General features: G+C 40.3%; 1 protein-coding gene across 1 annotated transcript in view; it reads right to left on the bottom strand.

Annotated features, from left to right (window-relative positions):
- The window catches only part of zmat4a (zinc finger, matrin-type 4a), a 217994-nt gene that overhangs the window by 83102 nt on the left and 115411 nt on the right, over nucleotides 1-19481 (bottom strand). Inside the window, exon 4 of the mRNA XM_049470464.1 lies at nucleotides 12857-13013. Within this exon, the coding sequence (XP_049326421.1) occupies nucleotides 12857-13013 (157 nt within the window). The remainder of the gene's footprint in view (nucleotides 1-12856; nucleotides 13014-19481) is intronic.

Here is a 19481-nt window from a genome sequence, read left to right as displayed (position 1 = left end):
CGAATACCAAGAGAGAGGGTGAAGAACTTTGGGAAAGAAAGTTAATACCTAGACCAAATTTGTATCGATTGGCTATAAGAAGTCCAATGGAGTGTCCTGGGTTTTTGGGTCTGAAGATAGACGGTAGGTGGTTCTAAGAGGCTACTTTGGGGTAGTGTACCTCTTGGTGAAAGACAACGGACTGCTAGAAATGCCTCTACAATGCTTCTACAAAGCACTTTAAGACATTTTTCCCCCTTGTTGCCAGACTTCGAAAGGCAAAACATCACTAGACTGAGAGAAATCTAGGCGGTCTACCAAGAGAGAGGGTGAAGATTTTTGGGAAAGAAAGTAAATACCTAGACCAAACTTGTATCGATTGCCTATAAGAAGTCAAATGAAGTGTGCTGGGTTTTTGGGTCTGAAGATAAAAAAGTATGTGGTTCTAATGGGCTACTAATGGGCTAATGTCTCTACAATAAAATTTAAGACATTTTCCTCTTGGTTGACAGACTTGACAGACTTGAACTGAAAGGCGAAACATCACTAGACTTAGAGAAATCTAGGCGGTCTACCAAGAGAGAGGGTGAAGATTTTTTGGAAAGAAAGTAAATACCTAGACCAAACTTGTATCGATTGCCTATAAGGAGTCAAATGAAGTGTGCTGGGTTTTTGGGTCTGAAGATAAAAAAGTATGTGGTTCTAATGGGCTACTAATGGGCTAATGTCTCTACAATAAAATTTTGATAGACTTGAACTGAAAGGCGAAACATCACTAGACTTAGAGAAATCTAGGCCGTCTACCAAGAGAGAGGGTGAAGAACTTTGGAAAAAAAAAAAAAACTCTTGGTGAGAGATCAGTGAGTGCTAGACATGCCTCTACAACATTTTGCTCCATTGCCAGACTACCCAGAAATAAGCCTAGACCAGGAAAGAAGGTAAAAAAAAAGTTTAGAAAAAGAAGTAAAACCCTAGACTTAGCACAAGTTTTCTTCGACCAGAAGAAAGTCCAGTGGATTGTCCATTGTAGTGCAAGCAAAGCAAACAATTGCTACTATTGGGTACCTCTTGGTGAAAGATCAATAACTACTAGACATACCTCTATACCACACTCAAGGACATTTTGCTCAGTTGCCAGTCTTTGAGGTAACTGTATCTTTGAGTTGCCCATTATCTAGTCCAAATTCCAATAACTTAGCATATTTTTTCTTGGCTTTTAGAAGTCCAGCAAAAAGGCAGATTATTTTTAATAGTGTACCTCTTGGTGAGGCAGCAATGTCTGCTAGATATGCCTCTACAATGGACCCCAAGACATTTTGCTCAGTTGTCAGACTTTAAGAGGTGTGCATTACCGAACTAAGAGTCTGGTGGAGTTCTCCAGTGGAGTAAAGACAGTAAGCAAAGCAAAGGAATGCTGCTTTTGGGTAGTGTACCTCTTGATGAGGGATATATAACTACTAGATATGCCTCTACACCACATCTAGGGACATTTGCCTTGTTGCCAGACTTTGAGAGCGGGCGCACATCAATTGACTAAGACAATTACCCATCATCTAGGCCAAATACCAAGAGAGAGGGTGAAGAACTTTGGTAAATAAAGTAAAACCCTGGACTAAGCAAATTCAACTAGGCTTTGGAGTGCTTGTCTGGTGGAGTGTCCAGTGAATTGAAGAGAGCAGGCAAAGCAAAAGATTGCTACTACTGGGTAGTGTACCTCTTGGAAAGACATCACTGAGTTCTAGACAGGCCTCTATAATAGACTCCAAGACATTTTGCTCAATGGCTAAACTTTGAGAGGTAGTGCATTATTGACTAAGAAAAGGCAAAATGGTTGTTTTTTAATTGCCCATCATCCCAAGAGAGAGGGTAAAGAACTTTGAGAACTGAACCAAGAGAAGCAGGGTTGATGTTTCGATGACCAGAGACTGAAAAACTTTCAGTCTGGAATAAGCATGTTTCATTTGCCTGTAACAAGTCCGGTGGTGTGTCCAGGGGCATGAAGACAGCAAGAAAAGCAAAACAGTGGTACATTTTGGATAGTGTACCTTTCGTGAGAGATAACTACTAGATATCTCTCTACATCCACACTCAAGGACATTTTACCTAGTTGCCAGACTTTTGACTATATGAATTGATGCACATCAATTAACTATAGAGAAGCAGGATGGTTGTTATTACGATTTACCAATCATCTAGACTGAATACCAAAAGAAAGGATGAAGAAAGTTGGGAAATAATGTAAAACCCTGGACTAAGAATGTTTTACTTGGCTTTAAGGATTCTGGAAAAGTGAATATAGCAAACAAATGAAAAGAGTGCTACTAATGGGTAGTGTACCTCTTGGTGAGACATCAATAAGTGCTCGACATGCCTCCAGGTCTTTTTGCTCAGTTGTCAGACTTTGAGAGGGGTTGCATTATTAAATCAAGAGAAGCAGTATGGTTGTTTCTATGACCAAATACCAGAGTGTGAAAAACTTTGGGAAAAAAATAAGTAAAACCCTGGACTAAGCATGTTTTGCTTGACTTTCAGGAAATTTTCCAGTGAAGTAAAGGCAGCAGACGGAGCAAAAGAGTACAACATTTGGGTACTGTACCTCTTGGTGAGAGATACGTGACTACTAGATATGTCTCTACACCACATTCAGGGACATTTTACCCAGTTGCCAAACTTTGATAGGGCGCACAATAATTGACTAGGAGAAGCAAGAAGGTTGTTACTATGAATTGACCATCATCTAGGCTGAATACCAAGAAAGAGGGGGAAGAACTTTGGGGAAAAAAGTAAAACCCTGGACTAAGCATGTTTTGCTTGACTGTAACAAGTCCGGTGGGGTGTCCAGAGGAATAAAGACAGCAAACAAAGCAAAAGAGCACTACTTTTGGGTAGTGTACCTCTTGTTGAGAGATAGACAACTACTAGATATGTCTCTATACCACATTTAGGTACATTTTGTCCAGTTGCCAGACTTTGAGAGAGCCCACTACAATTGACTATTAGACGCAATATGGTTGTTACTACGAATTACCCATCATCTAGGTTGAGTGCCAAGAGACAGAGTATAAAAAAAAGGAAAAATAAAGTAAACCCCTGGACTAAGCATGTTTCGCTCGACTTTATCAGGTGAAACTAAGTGTCTTAGGTCTTTTGGGTTGAAGACAGCAAGCGAAGCAAAAGAGTGTGTACTGTTTGAGTATGCAGCTTTCACTGGGATTGATGCTCTGTCCCAGAGAGGGACGCACAATCCCTACTGTCTCAAACCTTCAGACACAGATGGCACAGCTAATGGTGGCATCATTCAGCGACAGGAAGCGGCAGTGGATATAACGGAGAAAGAGAGAGAAGAAGAATGACAGGGAGGAAGCAATGGAGACAGAAAGAGGAAGAGAGAAAAAAAAAACAGCACAAGGCCCTAATCAATCTCTGCTGTATCCGTAGGCGATGGAAATGAGCCTGAACCTGGCTGAACCTACGCTGTGCTAAACTGCACAGGGATGAACTGAACTGAACCAGGATCAGCTGAACTGAGCAGATTTAGATACAACCTGCCTGAACTAAACTGAACCAGGCTGTTACCAGCTAGAGTTAACATCTACCGAACATCAGCTAGAGACATCAGTGACAAGCTAACATCTGCTAGAGATCTTAACAAGCAGATAACAGTTATCTAACATCAACTACAGCAGTTTACATCTATTAACAGCTAGAGTAGTTGTAGCAACTACTATACTGAAGCAGTATTAGCATTAGCCGTTAACCAAGCTAAGTGCCGGCTCTTTCACCAATCAGAGTCGAGTATTTTCGATCTGTAGCCTGCTGCTAACCCTGTCCAGCACTGCTGGAGCAGTATTAGCATTAGCCTTTAACCGTGCTAAGTGCCGGCTCTTTCACCAATCAGAGTCGAGTATTTTCGATCTGTAGCCTGCTGCTAACCCTGTCCAGCACTGCTTAAGCAGTTATAGCATTAGCCGTTAACTACGCTAGGTGCTAGCTGTTTTGCTGTTCAGAGGTGAGTATTTCAGACCGTGTTAAAACAAACTACATGGAATGAACCGCGAGCTAATATCGCCCTGGGTTGCCGGAACACTCAGGGTTCCTTAGTGTAGTGCTGTTGACAGCATTTACATCCCGCTAGAACTGCGGTTAGCAGCTAATGCTAATGCTGCTGCACTCAGCCTTAGTGGAAATCTGGAAATCTAAGCTCACTGTAAATAAACAGAAGGGCTTTACTCACCCAAATAAACAGTTTTCAGGAGGGAAATCTGTGTAGATTAACATTTAGCGCTCGTTTCAAAACCCGTGTTCCTTATTAGTGTCGCATAAAGTATGAAAATAGACCAGAAAATAGACGTTTATTGTTTATTAACTTATTTTTTTATAAGCTTTGCTTTTAAAAGACGAACCCTTGTCCTTCACTTTGACCTTTATTATACTGTATGTATCGTAGAGTATCTATCGTATACCAAACAGATACAAGCTAAACCTGGTTCTTCCTTTATAATCAGGTTTTTTTTTTTTTTTTAGCTGTAAAGGTATCGTAAACAAGACAAAGCCAGACAGAGCTCCTCCAGGCAGCTTCAGCTTCCAAAAAGCACCGTAACAAAAGAGTTGTGCTATCATCTAACAGCAGATGTGCTGTCTTAGTCCTACACAGCATGAGGTGAATATCATTACAACCAACAACACAGCAAACAATAGAGTCACAGCCATTGAGCCATTGTTGAGCGCCAGACTATAAACCCTGTCTTAATTCTGAGACAGAGTACAGCAAAGCACCTGATCATGTCGTACAATCCAGCACTAATTATTACCATTAATCATCCGAGACAAACGGCTAGCTACTGGATACACCACCAACATATACAGTCCACTCTAAAATTATTAGAACTGTGAGGTCAATCCCTCTATTTCTGCTGTAGACTGAAAAAAATGACTAAAATCAACTAAAATCTCAGCTTTTATTTCTTTATTTCTTATTTCTGTGTATTTCCCTTCTGTCTGAACCCACCCATTGTTCTTACTGTATGAGCTAACTAAGTATTGGAACATCTAACTGTCAGGTGTTTTTTGTGGACCAGGTGTCTCCTGATACATTAATTATTTAAACAATATATGAGCCATTCCACTGAATGGGTGCCATTTGCTTGTTGTAAATTAAAACTAATAAAAAAAAACTTGTTAAACTTATTTTGTATAGTCTAATAACACATGAATGTTTTAAACTATTCAAAACATGTACCGGTCAAACTCAGGCAGCTTTACTTAATTCTTTACAAGGTTTCTAATCTGAAGATGGTTAGAAACTCATGTGACATTTAAAAAGCATGTTTAAAAGCGAGTCGACTAATTCCATTGATTTTTTTTCTCTTTCAAGAAAGTGTTTATTTTAAAGAAATGGTTGACTGCATGTTCAAATAATTGATATTTATAACTAAAAAATCACTCCTGTTACTGGCGCTCATTCCTGTTACTTTTTATGTTTCAAGTAACAGAAATAAAAATATCATGAATGTGTTTTTTTAGCATAGAATTAGCAAAAACTCTACTCTAGCCGACATTAACTTGATGTTAAATACACTAGATACCGAGATGCTTACTAATCTAGATGTTAGCTAAATAGTAATTTAATTACTGTAGCTGATGTTATCTAGATTTTAAATTCTCCAGCTGATTTTAAAACTAGATTTGAACTACTCTAGCTGGTGTTAGCTTCATGCTAACTACTCTAACTATGCTAACTTATAGCTACTGTATCTGATTGTTTTCTAGGCGTTTACAAGTTCAGTAATTTTAGCTAGATGTTAAGTTTAGCGGATGTTAGCTAGATATACATGTTAACTTCTCTAGCTACTAATGTTAGTACTAAGAACAATAACTGCTCTACACAGACAATGTTATACTAAACCTACAACTGTAAACTGGGATCTAGAACTTTCTGCTATATGGTATAACTGCTGTGCACTGGTTCTGATGTATTGCTCTGCCCTGCTTGGCCATATGCACCGAGGTTGGCCCAAGAGGAGGTTGATAAATGAGTGCTGAGCAGCAGCAGAACCAGCAATTCTGGTGGGACCTGAAGCCAAGCAGAGCATCTGTGCTTTGTGCATGCAGTGCAGTCCATGCTGCAGCCATGTCCAGCCTCCCCTCAGGGTGTCCTCCAGTAAAAACAGGAAGTCCAAAAAACCATGAGCTAAAAGGTTATGAGCTCAATCCCAGCCGATAACACGCAGCTCGATCTGCCCTGCCCTTGAGCGAAGCACTTAACCCCCGATCATTTCAGGCTGATGACTGTTTCCATCATAGTCATCATGCAACCAACCATATGTCACCTTGTCAACAAGTTGATATCGCTAGTGTCTTAAAAGACAAGCAAACAGAACACAAGACAATCTGTCTTCTTCTGAAACTACCTGCCACTCAACATGTGTGGTAGTCCAGTGATTCCTAGCCTTGCTCCTAAACCACCTGAATAGCTGGAAATTCCAACAACCCAGATTACCCTGGCTCTGGTTTAACTGTAGACCTATGGTAATACAGCTGGGAAATTGGCCAAAGTTGGCCAAAGTTGCCTGTGCCAACACCCCGGTTGCTGAGTATAATAAAAAAACGTCTCAAATTGCCTGTGCCAACACCCCGGTTACCAAGTATAATATGGGAATAACCCTAGTTGATAAGTATAACATGGGAATCGGCCCAAGAAACTTGTGCGTATAATATGGAAATTGGCCAAAGTTGCCTTTACCAACACCCCGGTTGCAGAGTCTAATATGGAAAAGGGCCAAAGTTGCCTGTGTCAATACCCTAGTTGCTGGGTGTACTATGGGTTTTGGCCCAAGAACTTGTGCCAGACACACTTGTTGCAGTGTATGAAAATTGGCCAAAGTTGCCTGTGCCAGCACCCTGGTTGCCAAGTATAATATGGGAATCAGCAAAGTTGCCTGTGCCAACACCTCGATTGCAGAGTATAATATGGAAATTGGCCAAAGTTGCCTTTGACAACACTCTGGTTGCTGAGTATAATACAGAAATAGGGCTAAAGTTGCCTGTGCCAACACCACGGTTGCAGAGTATAATATGGAAATCGGCTCAAATTGCATGTGCCAACACCCCGGTTACCAAGTAAGGGAATTGACCCAAGCTGCATGCACCAACTCCCCAGTTGCCAAATATAATGTGGGGAATCAGGCCCAAGAAACTTGTGCCAACACACTTGTTGCTGAGTTTAATATGGGAATCATCCTGAGCTGCATGTACCAACTCCCCGGTTGCCAAGTATAATGTAGGAATCAGCCAAAGCCACTTGTTCCAACTGCCCAGATGTCGAGTATAATATGGGAATCAACCCAAGTTGCATGTGCCAACACCCCAGTTGCCGAATACAATATGGGAATTGGCCCAAGTTGCCTGTGCCAACACTCCGGTTGCTGAGTATAATATTGGAATCATCTCAAGCTGCCTGTGTCAACACCCCGTTGCTGAGTATAATATGGGAATTGACCCAGGCTGCATGTACCAACTGCCCAGTTTCCGCCAAAGCCACTTGTTCCAACTACCCAGATGTCAAGTATAATATGGGAATCAGCCCAAGGTGCCTGTGCCAACACCCCGGTTGCCGAGTACAATATGAGAATTAGCCCAGATTGCCTGTGCCAATACCCTGGTTGCCAAGTATAATATGGGAAATGACTAGAGCTGCCTTTGCAACACCCCAGTTGCATAGTATAATATGGAAATCAGCCCAAGTTGCCTGTACCAACACCCTGGCTGCCGAGTACAATTTGGGAATCAGCCCAAGTTGCCTGTGCCAACACTTCGGTTGCAGAGTGTAATATGGAAATTAGCCAAAGTTGCCTGCGCTAACACCCCGATTACTGAATATAATACGGTAATCGGCCAGAGCCACTTGCATCAACACCCCGCTTGCAGAGTATAATATGGGAATTGGCCCAAGAGACTTGTGGCAAACACACTTGTTGTCGAGTATAATATGGAAATCATCTCAAGCTGCCTGTGTCAACACCCTGCTTGCTAATATAGCATAATATAGGAATCGACTCAAGTTGCATGTACCAACTCTCCGGTTGCAGAGTATAATATGATGGTCAGCACCAGGATGAACTTGTCCTCATATAAAGTAGTTGCCTTCTCTAGAGCTTGCAATGAAGCATGCTGGTGAGTGTTGTCAAAAATGTCTTGCCAAGCAAAATATGTGTAGTCTAATGGTTTTAAGCCTGTTTCTGCAATGACTGATTTGCTTGATTGTAGCAAATATGACCCCACGCTACTCAAGGATCAACTGTACCACAGGTTGTGGAACCAAGGTTGCTTCAGTGACCTGTTTCTGACCTTTTTGCCTGGGTATGTGGAGTGCTGGCAACCTAGCAGGTACAGTGACACTTAGCAAGTAAAATGTAAGGCGCTGGAAAGCAACCCAAGGTTACAGGGGTAAAAAGAAAGCCTGCGCTATAGGCAGGCTGTACGTGCTGGAAGGCACCGTGGGCAAAGGCATCAGCTCAGAGACATAATTGGAACAGTCAGTGCCTCTCCGGCTTCAATATACCGGAGTCCCATGGAGAGGAAATCAGGACTGAGGCGAGCCGCTGAAGGATTCACTGCTCCTGGCCTTTCCTGTGTTTTTATGTCTGAAGTATACCTTTATCTCTGGTTTGGAGCTTTTTTCTTTTCTTCATGTCTTTATTTCTGCCTGCCGTTCTTTGTTTTTTTCTTTTGTATATTTATATTTTTTCTTCAATTGTACATACAGTTACTTTTTTTTTACCATATAGAACATCTATATTTCTTTCTTTTAATTGAGAGCAAATGATAATTAGCTAACAACTAAGGACACCAAAGCTAAATTCTCAATATTATACCAGTGTCAGGACATATTGTTGCCTTTGTGATTGAGTTACAGAGACCTCCATCACTAAACTGCCTCCTGAGACAGCATGGAAACAATACATCAAGTCAGCTTTTTTTTTTTTTGCAATAACTGGCAATAAGTCTTTCACATCTCTGTGGAGGAATTTTGTTCCACTCTTCTTTACAGAATTGTTTTAATTCAGACACATTTGAGGATTTTCCAGCATGATCAGCCTGTTAAAGATCATCCACAGCATCTCAATTAGACTTTGAGTCATTTAGAGGTGGACTTCTTTGTGTGCTTTGGGTCATTGTCCTGCTGCAGAACTACTGCTGCAGAAATACTTGGGTATGCCTGAGCCTGATGTCACAAACTGATGGACGGACATTCTCAATCTTCAGGATTGTTTAGTAAACAGCAGAATTCCTGCTTCCATCTATTACAGCAAGTTTTTCTAGCAGCCCCAGACCATCACACTACCACCACCATGTTTTACGACGTTCAGTATGATGTTCTTTTACTGAAATTATGTGTTAATTTTACAACAGATCGAACAGGACACACACCTTCCAATAAGTCCAATATTTGTCTCATCAGACAAAAGTCCTGGAGATCGTCAAGACGATTTTTTGGTTAAAAAGGCTAACGAGCCTCACATTTGTGTGATTTTTGCTCAGAAGCGTTTTTACTTTGAAAATAGGCATTTTCACTCAGTCTCTTTCTTATTATTAAATCATTAACACTGACCTTAACTGAGGCGAGTGAGATCCTGCAGTTCTTTAAATGTTGTTCTGGATTTTGTTTTGACCTCCTGGATGAGTTGTTCATGCCCTTTTGAAGTAATTTCCATTTGTGTTTTCTCCATTAGTGAATAATAGCTCTCACTGTGGTTTCTGGAGCCCCAAAGCTTTAGAAATGACTTTATAACCTTTTTCCAGACTGATAGATGATCAATGACTTTGTTTTCTTATCTGTTTTTGATTTTCTTCAGATCGGGGCACAATGTGTTGTTTTTTGAGATCTTTTATCTGCTTGTGTTAATTTTACAACAGTTTTAACAAGGTACACATCTTCCAAAAAGTCCAATTTTTGTCTCGTCAGCACAAAGAATATTGAAACAAAGTCCTGGAGATCATTAAGTTGATTTTTTGGTAAAAGTTAGACGAGCCTCACATTTTTGCTATTTTTGCTGAGACGTGTTATTTGTCTTGGAAATCTTCAATTCTCAATTAGTCTCTTTCTTAATATTGAAGTATTAACATTGAACTTAACTGAGACAAGTGAGATCCTGCAGTTCTTTAAATGTTTAAATGTTGTTCTGGGTTTTTTTGTTTTTGACCTCCTGGATGAGTTGTCCATGCCCTTTTGGAGTAATTTTGTTAGACCATGTTTGTTTAGATAGCTTTTTTACCTTTAGTAAATACAATGATAATTTTGTAAAAAGTGCTTTTTATATTTACTCAGGCTATATTTGTCTGATATTCAAGTTTGATAATGTTTGATTATGTGAAAGTTGCACAATCTCTCTGGGTGCTTCTCCTTTAGCTTTTGGGTCGATTAGCCCTGTAGGCCAGCAGGCAGTGGACGGTGATGTGGAGTGAAAGAATGACCCAGTGTGCCTCGTTCCTGTGCTCATCCAGACGACCCTCGTCCAATAGGAACAGAGCGGTACACACACACACACACACACACTTACTAAACATCCTCACATGCCCTCTTTCACTCTCTCTCTGACACACACACACACACACACTAGTGTGTGTTAGTATTAGGAAAGCTGTTGGTTTTCCTCACTGCCGAACTGAACAGTAAATTATCTCTGATATCCTAAAGCAGACTCAGAGGTATGCATGCACTCACACACACACACACACACACACAACAGTGCGCTCAGTGGCTCTGTATTGACCGGGTGCTGTCTCACTGGAGGGGAGATGAGTGTAATTATATGGCCTGAAATACAGCAGCTTCAAACAGCTGAGCGTGACAACTAAATAATACAACAGTACAGAGACCCAGCAACAGCTCACAATTACCGCTCTACACACACACACACACACACACACAACCTCCAGACTGGACCAAAGCTCATTGCTATCTTACACCCTGCCAACAGTCTATTTTCACACCATCCACCACCTCCAATCGCATCAGTGCTTGTGAATGTATCTATGATAAGGTACATTTCTGGAGTATTGCTATTTCTCTTGGCAATGGAAACTAAAGGTGCGCCACTGACTGAATACAACCAAGACAGACGTCAACAGTCAACAGATGTTTATTGCTAACTAGGCAGTAAATCGTCAACACAGGCACATCCCCAACAATTGTTACATAGCGTAGCAACCATAGCGCTTGCCTGTTGGCAGCTATGTAAACCTTTACATCAACAATAAACTGAATTCTTTTTTTGCTCCTCTGCTGAGAAGCATTAAACATGTCCAGGTAGCTGCACTGCTGAAATAGCAATCTGCCAAAATCAGAGCTCACCTGGCTCTTGAAGGGAATGATGAGTAAGTGACACGCTGATTGGTTTAATTTTACATTATGCCCAAAATCTAATCACACCCATGATTAATTACAAGAATTATTATATGCCTTTTGCTAAATTTAAGCTGTGCAATGTGTACTTTTCCCATCGTTATGATAGCAAAGACACTTTATGTGCGTGAGGTGAGGGTTATTAAGGTTAGTGAAAGAAGCATGAATGCATGTACAGCAGAAAGAGAGAGAGATGGGTAGAGAGAGTATGGTACAAAGCTGGGCTGTGATGTAATTTATGCTTGCATTCGTTTTTTTTTTTTTTTTCTTTTTTTTTTTTCGAGTTGTGATGGAGAGTTGGCCTCCAGCAGCTGGTCTGGGCCTCATATCAGCAGGAGAGATGGAGAGATGTAATTAAATATAAACAATACACCCGCATCAGCCCAAACACACACACACACACACGCACACACACACACTATCTAACACAGCAACCTCTAGAACCTTGAAACCAACCACTGATGCAGCCACCTGCTGTTTTTCTCTCAGCTCAGTGTGTGTTAACACAGAGGTGCATGTGAGCAGATGTTGTGTGTGTGTGTGTGTGTGTGTGTGTTTGTGTGTGTATATGCAAGAGTGTGTGCACTTTGGATTGGTCTTAGCTGGTTGTTAATATAGAAAACCCAATTTTATATCAGTATCTTTAAAATATTGCAAATAATATGACTTATTCAGCATTAGCCGCTAACGCTAAGCGCTAGCTATTTCGCCATTCAGAAGTGAGTACTATCGGCCTGTTGCCTCCTGCTAACACTGAGGGTTTCTCAGTATAGCGCCGTCGGGTGGCATTTATTAGCTCTAACTGTGGCTTGCGGTTAGCCACTAATGCTAAAGCTGCTGCACCCAGCCTTAGTGGAAATCTGGAAATAAACGGAAGCACTTTACTCACGCAAGAAACAGTTTTAGGAGAGAAATTGTTTTTTTTTTGGTTAAGAATTACAGTTTTGTTTGTGTAGCTTAGCTTTACTTTAGTTTAGTTGGTTTGTTTGACACTTTATTGTTTACTAAATAATTCCCAATGTTTTTCTTTACACTTTGGATGAGTTATAGGACTATCTATCTATCTATCTATCTGTCTGTCTGTCTGTCTGTCTGTCTGTCTGTCTATCTATATTGACTGAGCTCACAATCTTCTGATTGGGATTAAGTGTTTCCAATAAAGTGGCCACAGTGAGTGGAAGCACAAGGTAGTAAATACAGTAGGTGTTTCCAATAAAGTGGCCACATTGAGTGGAAGCACAAGGTAGTAAATACAGTAGGTGTTTCCAATAAAGTGGCCACAGTGAGTGGAAGTATATCGTAGGAGGGAGGTGTTTTCTGATATAATATGGCAGCGCTTAGACCGTTGCACCACCTGGGAGCATTGGATCTTATTCAGTTTGTAGCGAAAGGACGTATAGTGTGCGTGTGTGTGTGTGTGTGTGTGTGTGTGTGTGTGTGTGTGTGCGTGTGTCTGTGTGTGTGTGTGTTTACCTTTCACTGTAATTGCAGGCTGTTCTCCCAGCAGCAGTTTGATTCTCTTGGCGTGGATTTTGCCCTGGTAGTGAGACTGAGCCACTACAGCCGAGGTGAAGGACATGTTACACAGCGTGCAGCACTTATTCTTATCCACATCTCCTTCCTCACTGCCCTGCAACACACACACACACACACACACACACACACACACACACACACATTTATAAACTTTTATTATACAATATCAAACTCATGCAGCCTTAATGATTCTGATTCTGATACTGTAACAAAAACAACCAGTGAGTGAAAGCACAATGTAGGAAGTAGGTGTTTCTAATAAAGTGGCCATAGTGAGTGAAAACACTAGGTAGATTAGGTAGGTGTTTCTAATAAAGTGGCCATAGTAAGTGGAAGCATATGGTATATAAGTGGGTGTTTCTAATAAAGTGGCCATAGTGAGTGGAAACACAAGGTAGGTAGATAAGTTGGTGTTTCTAATAAAGTGGCCATAGTGAGTGGAAACACAAGGTATATAAGCAAGTGTTTCTAATAAAGTGGCCACAGTGAGTGGAAGCACAAGGTAGGTAGATAAGTTGGTGTTTCTAATAAAGTGGCCATGGTGAGTGGAAGCACACGGTAGTTTAGTTAGGTAGATGTTTCTAATAAATTGGCCATAGTAAGTGGAAGCACATGGTATATAAGTGGGTGTTTCTAACAATGTGGCCATAGTGAGTGAAACCACAGGGTAGATTAGGTAGGTAGGTGTTTTTTTAATAAATTGACCAAAGTGATTGGAAGCACAAGGTAGATTAGGTAGGTGTTTCTAATAAAGTGGCGATAGTGAGTAGAAGCACAAGGTAGTAAGCAGGTGTTTCTTATAAAGTGGCCATAGTGAGTGGAACCATAAGGTAGATTAGGTAGGTAGGTGTTTCTAATAAAGTGGCCATAGTGAGTGGAAGCACACGGTAGATTAGGTAGGTAGGCGTTTCTAATAAATTGGCCTTAGTGATTGGAAGCGCAAGGTAGATTAGGTAGGTGTTTCTAATAAAGTGGCGATAGTGAGTAGAAGCACAAGGTAGTAAGCAGGTGTTTCTAATAAAGTGGCCATAGTGAGTAGAAGCACATGGTATGTAAGCAGGTGTTTCTATAAAAGTGGCCATAGTGAGTGAAAACACTGGGTAGATTAGGTAGGTGTTTCTAATAAAGTGGCCATTGTGAATGGAAGCACAAGGTAAATATATAAGTAAATGTTTCTAATAAAGTGACCATAGTACGTGGAAGCACATGGTATATAAGTGGGTGTTTCTAATAAAGTGGCCATAGTGAGTGGAAGCACAAGGTAGGTAGATAATTAGGTGTTTCTAATAAAGTGGCCATAGTGAGTGGAAGCACAAGGTAGATTAGGGAGGTGTTTCTAATAAAGTGACCAGTCAAACCAGCCTAATGTTAAAACCCAGAGACACTAAACGGTCAAGAATAGAAAAACTACCAGCAGCTGATCGATAATAACGGACAGGAAATGAAAATCTCAGATTGTGTTTTGGCTGCAGGGTCACACAAAAGAAACAATGCTTCCCATTCCCCGCAGTGCTAATTGCACACAGCTGGAGAGAAAGCAGCAGCTTTAATAGGGCTTTTGTGTCAGTGTCGGTATTTTGGGGTGTTTGTGCAGCTTGAGGCGGCTCTGCGAGATTGCAGCAGACTGATTAACTGAGGAGGCGCATTGATGAGACATTTGTGTACGAGCTGGACAAAGGAAAAATATCACCATGCATGACATCATCTTTTACTGAGACAGATATCTGAACTCGAAGAAGTTGTGGGTAAAAACACCAGCATGCTGTACATACTGTATAAAACTGCCTGGGAAATTTAACAATTACAGTATTTGGTACCACTTTAAAATGACAATGCCTTTATAAAGGGGTTATGAATGGTTTATAAAGGAGATTATTAATGGTTATTAATTGGTTATTAATTAAAATTCTGTGAGTTAAAAAATGGCAAAGTAGTGATTCCACACTCATTTCTATTGTCATTTCTATTGTCATTTCTATTGTCTCAGATCTTTCTAGATACTGATCTTACTTTGTGTTTTCCATCAATCAGCATTAAACTTGTCATATTACTATATTTATAAGTATGTTTAACTATTTACTATAAATTAAATGACTAAGTCAACTAAACAACAGATCACGGTTGCCTTTTCAATGAATGTGCAACTGCTTTATCAATGGTTTTAAGGCATTTACAACCTAATCAACATAACTTCTAATCTAATTTATAAACCATTTATAAACCCTTTATAAAGGTAGTCTTATTTTAAAGTTGCACCCAGTATTTAAAGGTGTCATTCAGCTAAAATCCACTTTTTTTTTTATTTGTGAAATACAGTAGGTCTCTCTGAGTTGTTTATGATGCTGCACATGATGAAACTCTTCCTCAACCTCCATTGTCTGCAGCAGCTAGTAAGAAAGAAAAGCCTCAGAAAAACGAGTCGATCAGAGAAATTAGATGTTAGATGTCTACGTCAACCCGTGAGTTCATGGCCTCTCCCACCTCGGCGCGGGACCGCCCACAGACAGCGCTGAAGCTGGTTTGGAGCAGAACGACAACGCCAACTAAAGAGTTTAGAGCTGTGTTTACCGCAGCTATAGTTAGCATTAATTATCTTGTGTAAGTAACTATAGGTTTAAATCGGATCTCCGGTTGATTCTGCGCTTTACCGACACCTTAAATATACACTAGGGAAGCACGGTTTGACAAGGAAAGTCTGAGGAAAGAGTTTAGTAGCGTTAGTTTAGCGGAAAGAAACAGTATCAATGCCACAGAGACCTTTAGCATTTTATTTGGTAAAAAGTGCAAAATAATGTAATTTGAATCAATCATGATTTAATCTATTTATTTCTTTGCATGAATCTATAATATATTTAGTCTACGGAAAACTACAGATTAAGTTCCTTTGATTTTACTAAATTGAAAACCTCTGGAATATAATCAAGAGGAAGATGGATGATCACAAGCCATCAAACCTCAAACTGAACTGCTTAAATGTTTTGCAAAAGCAGTGTGAGACTGGTGGAGGAGAACATGATGCCAAGATGCATGAAAACTGTGATTAGAAACCAGGGTTATTCCACCAAATATTGATTTCTGAACTCTCAAAACTTTATGAATAGGAACTTTTTGTTTTCTTTGCATTATTTGAGGTCTGAAAGCTCTGTAACTTTTTTATCATTTCAGCCATTTCCCTCATTTTCTGTAAATAAATGCTCTAAATGACAATATTTTTATTTGGATTTTGGGAGAAATGTTGTCTGTAGTTTATAGAATAAAAAACAATGTTCATTTTACTCAAACATAAACCTATAAATAGCAGAAATAATTAATAGAGAGGGAGAGATAGAGAGAGAGGGAATGTAAATAAATGGAGGAATACTGTTGGCTGGTGTGTAAACGCTCATTTGCTTGCTGGTGGAGTGTGAGAGTGGCTGTGATTTATAAGTTCCTCAAGCTGGAGGAGTGTGACATTACTGAACACAAGTGTGAAGAGCCCTCTCGCCGTCTCTGTACACAGAGTGTAATCTGATTCTCTCTCTCTTTCTCTCGCTCTGACTCTCTCTTTCTCCATCTCTCCATCTCTATCTCTCTGTCAGAAAAAGCAGAAATTTTATAAAAATATACACACGACAAACACAGGAGACCACTCGGTATGCATAGCTGAAAATGGTTGGCAATACTTTGCAAACAGAACAGGTGAGTGTGATCAGTATTCAGGTGAGAAGGAATGTGGATATAGATGGACTGAAAGCAAACAAGATAGGTCTCTCTCTCTCTATCTCACTTTCTCTCCCTCTCTCTCTATCCCTCTCTTCCTGTCTCCATGTCTCTCTTTTTTTTCTGTCTCTCTCTCTCTCTCTTGCTTCATCTTTCTCTTTATCCATCCCTTTCTCTCTTCATGTCTTTCTCCATCTTACTCCCCCTCCCCCTCTCTCCATTTCTCTCTATCTATTTCTCTCTCTGTCTGCATTTCTCTCTTTCTCTGTCTTTCTCTCACTTTGTCTCTTTCTTCCTCTATCTCTCTCTCTCGCCATCTCTCTCTCTCTGTCTCTATTTTTCTTTCTCATTTTCTTTTTCTCTTTCTCCATCATGTCTTATTTTTTCCCTCTCTCTCCATCTCTCTATCTGTCTCTCTCTTTATTCATCCCTCTCTTTCTTCATGTCTCTCTCCATCTTACTTTCTCTCCACGCTCTTCATTTGTCTCTATCTATCTCTATCTGTCTCCATTTCTCTCTATCTTCATCTTTCCCTCACTTTGTCTCTCTCTTCATCTCTCTCTTTCTTCATCTCTCTCCATCTGTCTTTCTCTGTCTCCATCTCTATCTGTCTCCATTTCTCTTTCTCTGTCTCTCGCTCTCTGTCCCTCTCTCTTTTTCTCCTTTTCTGTTATTTCTTCTTTTTTCCCTCTCTCTCTCTTCCCTTTTCTCTTCATCTCTCACTTTCTTCATCTCTCTCTGTCTCTCTCTCCATCTGTCTTCCTCTGTCTCCATCTCTATCTGTCTCCATTTCTCTTTCTCTGTCTCTTGCTCTTTCTGCCTCTCTCTTTTTTTCTCCTTTTCTGTAATTTCTTATTTTTTTTCCCCTGTCTCTCCCCATTTCTCTCTCTCTGTCTCCATTTCTCTATTTCTCTGTCTCTCTCACTTTGTCTCTCTCTTTCTTAATCCCTCTCTCTCTTCATGTATCTCTCCATCTCACTCTCTCTTCCCACATCTCCATCTCTCTCTATCTATCTCTCTGTCTCCATTTCTCACTTTCTCTCACTTTGTTTAATTAAAGTGGTGTTAAAAGTCAAGTCTCTCACTTTGTCTCTATCTCCATCTCTCTCTTTCTTCATCTCTCTCTCTCTCTCTCTCTCTCTCTCTCTCTCTATCCATCTCTCTTTATCTGTCTTTCTCTGTCTCCATCTCTATCTGTCTCCATTTCTCTTTCTCTGTCTCTCGCTCTCTCTGCCTCACTCTCTCTTTTTCTCCTTTTCTGTCAGTTCTTTTTTTTTTCCTTCTCTATCTCTATCTGTCTCCATTTCTCTATTTCTCTGTCTCTCTCACTTTCTTAATCCCTCTCTCTCTCTCTTCATGTTTCTCTCCATCTCACTCTCTCTATCTTTCTTTCTGTCTCCATTTCTCTCTCTCTCTCTCTCTCTCTCTCTCTCTCTCTCTCTCTCTCTCTCTCTCTCGTGGTCAGGTGAGGTGAGTGTGAGCTGTAAATACAGACAGGGGAGTTTTATTGATAGTGATCGAAACAGGCCCCGCCCCCCAGCAGCAGCAGCACGGCTCCCAGCGGCCTGAATGAGACGAGACGCGCATTTGCATACATTTTCACACCTTTTGTACCATTCCACACACACTCACACACACACTGAAATGTGTGAATGTGGAGGGAAATGCGGTGGTGCACACACACACACACACACACACACACACACACACACACACACACATACACACACACACACACACACACACTTGCTCACATTGTGTGTGTAATCCGCTCTGCTGCAGTGCAGAACTGATGGCGGTGCACGAGTCCATGAGTGAGTGTGTCTCGCGAGTCACGGGCTGCCGCAGAACACTGTCCTATTTACAGTGTGTGTGTGTGTTTGTGCACATGTGTGTGTGCGTGAACAAATATATACACTGAGGGGACGTGTTATATATAGATATTTACATAGTTATAATACCTATGGAGGACATTTAAAAATGCAGTACTTCGGAAGGAAGATAAAAGTTACTAGAAGCAATAAATTATAAATCAGACATTTGTTATGAGAAACTATTTCTCATATTGATTTACTGTAATGCAGCCTACCAGATCTCTTAGTATAGAGTTGTAGAGGTTCCTAATGGAGTCTTGTGGTAATCCATCAGATCCAAGCAGCTCTAATATTCTCACACAGTTCCTGTAGACTGTGTGGTGGGGAGATTTGGGAGTGTTTCAGGACTACACTAAAGGTCTTGTTTCATGTTTTTTTTTTATCATCAATGTTGTTCAGTGGAGGATTGGAAGTCCAATTGGTACTTTTGGCAGTGTGGGCAGTGTGCCAAGTCCTGCTGGAAAATGATATCCGCATCTTCATAAAAGTTGTCAGCAGAGGGAAGCATAAAGTGCTGTAAGATTTTGTGGGAAAACAAAACTGCACTGACTTTAGACCAATTTAAAATAAGACTACTTTTATAAAGGGTTTCATAAATGGTTTACAATTAGTTTATTAATGGTTACTAATTAGGTTGTAAATGCCTTACAAATCATTAATAATCAGTTATAACACATACGTAGAAAGTGCAACAATATAGATGGCTGTGGGTTCACTATTTGGCAAAAAACAGGTCATTGTTGCCCTTTCTACGTATGTGTTATAACTGATTATTAATGATTTTTAAGGCATTTACAATCTAATTAATAACCATTAATAAACTAATTGTAAACCATTTATAAACCCTTTATAAAGGTAATCTTATTTTAAAGTGGTACCGACTTGATAATAAAACACAGTGGATCAACACCAGCAGATGACATGTCTCTCCAATATATCAAACCATCACTGATCATCAGTAAATTTTACATTTTATTTAAAGTAAATCA

The sequence above is a fragment of the Astyanax mexicanus genome, chromosome 22 (assembly GCF_023375975.1).
Source record: "Astyanax mexicanus isolate ESR-SI-001 chromosome 22, AstMex3_surface, whole genome shotgun sequence".
Lineage (NCBI taxonomy): Eukaryota > Metazoa > Chordata > Actinopteri > Characiformes > Acestrorhamphidae > Astyanax > Astyanax mexicanus.
Note: the sequence above shows the minus strand (reverse complement) of the source record. Positions and strands in the feature narration are given on the sequence as shown.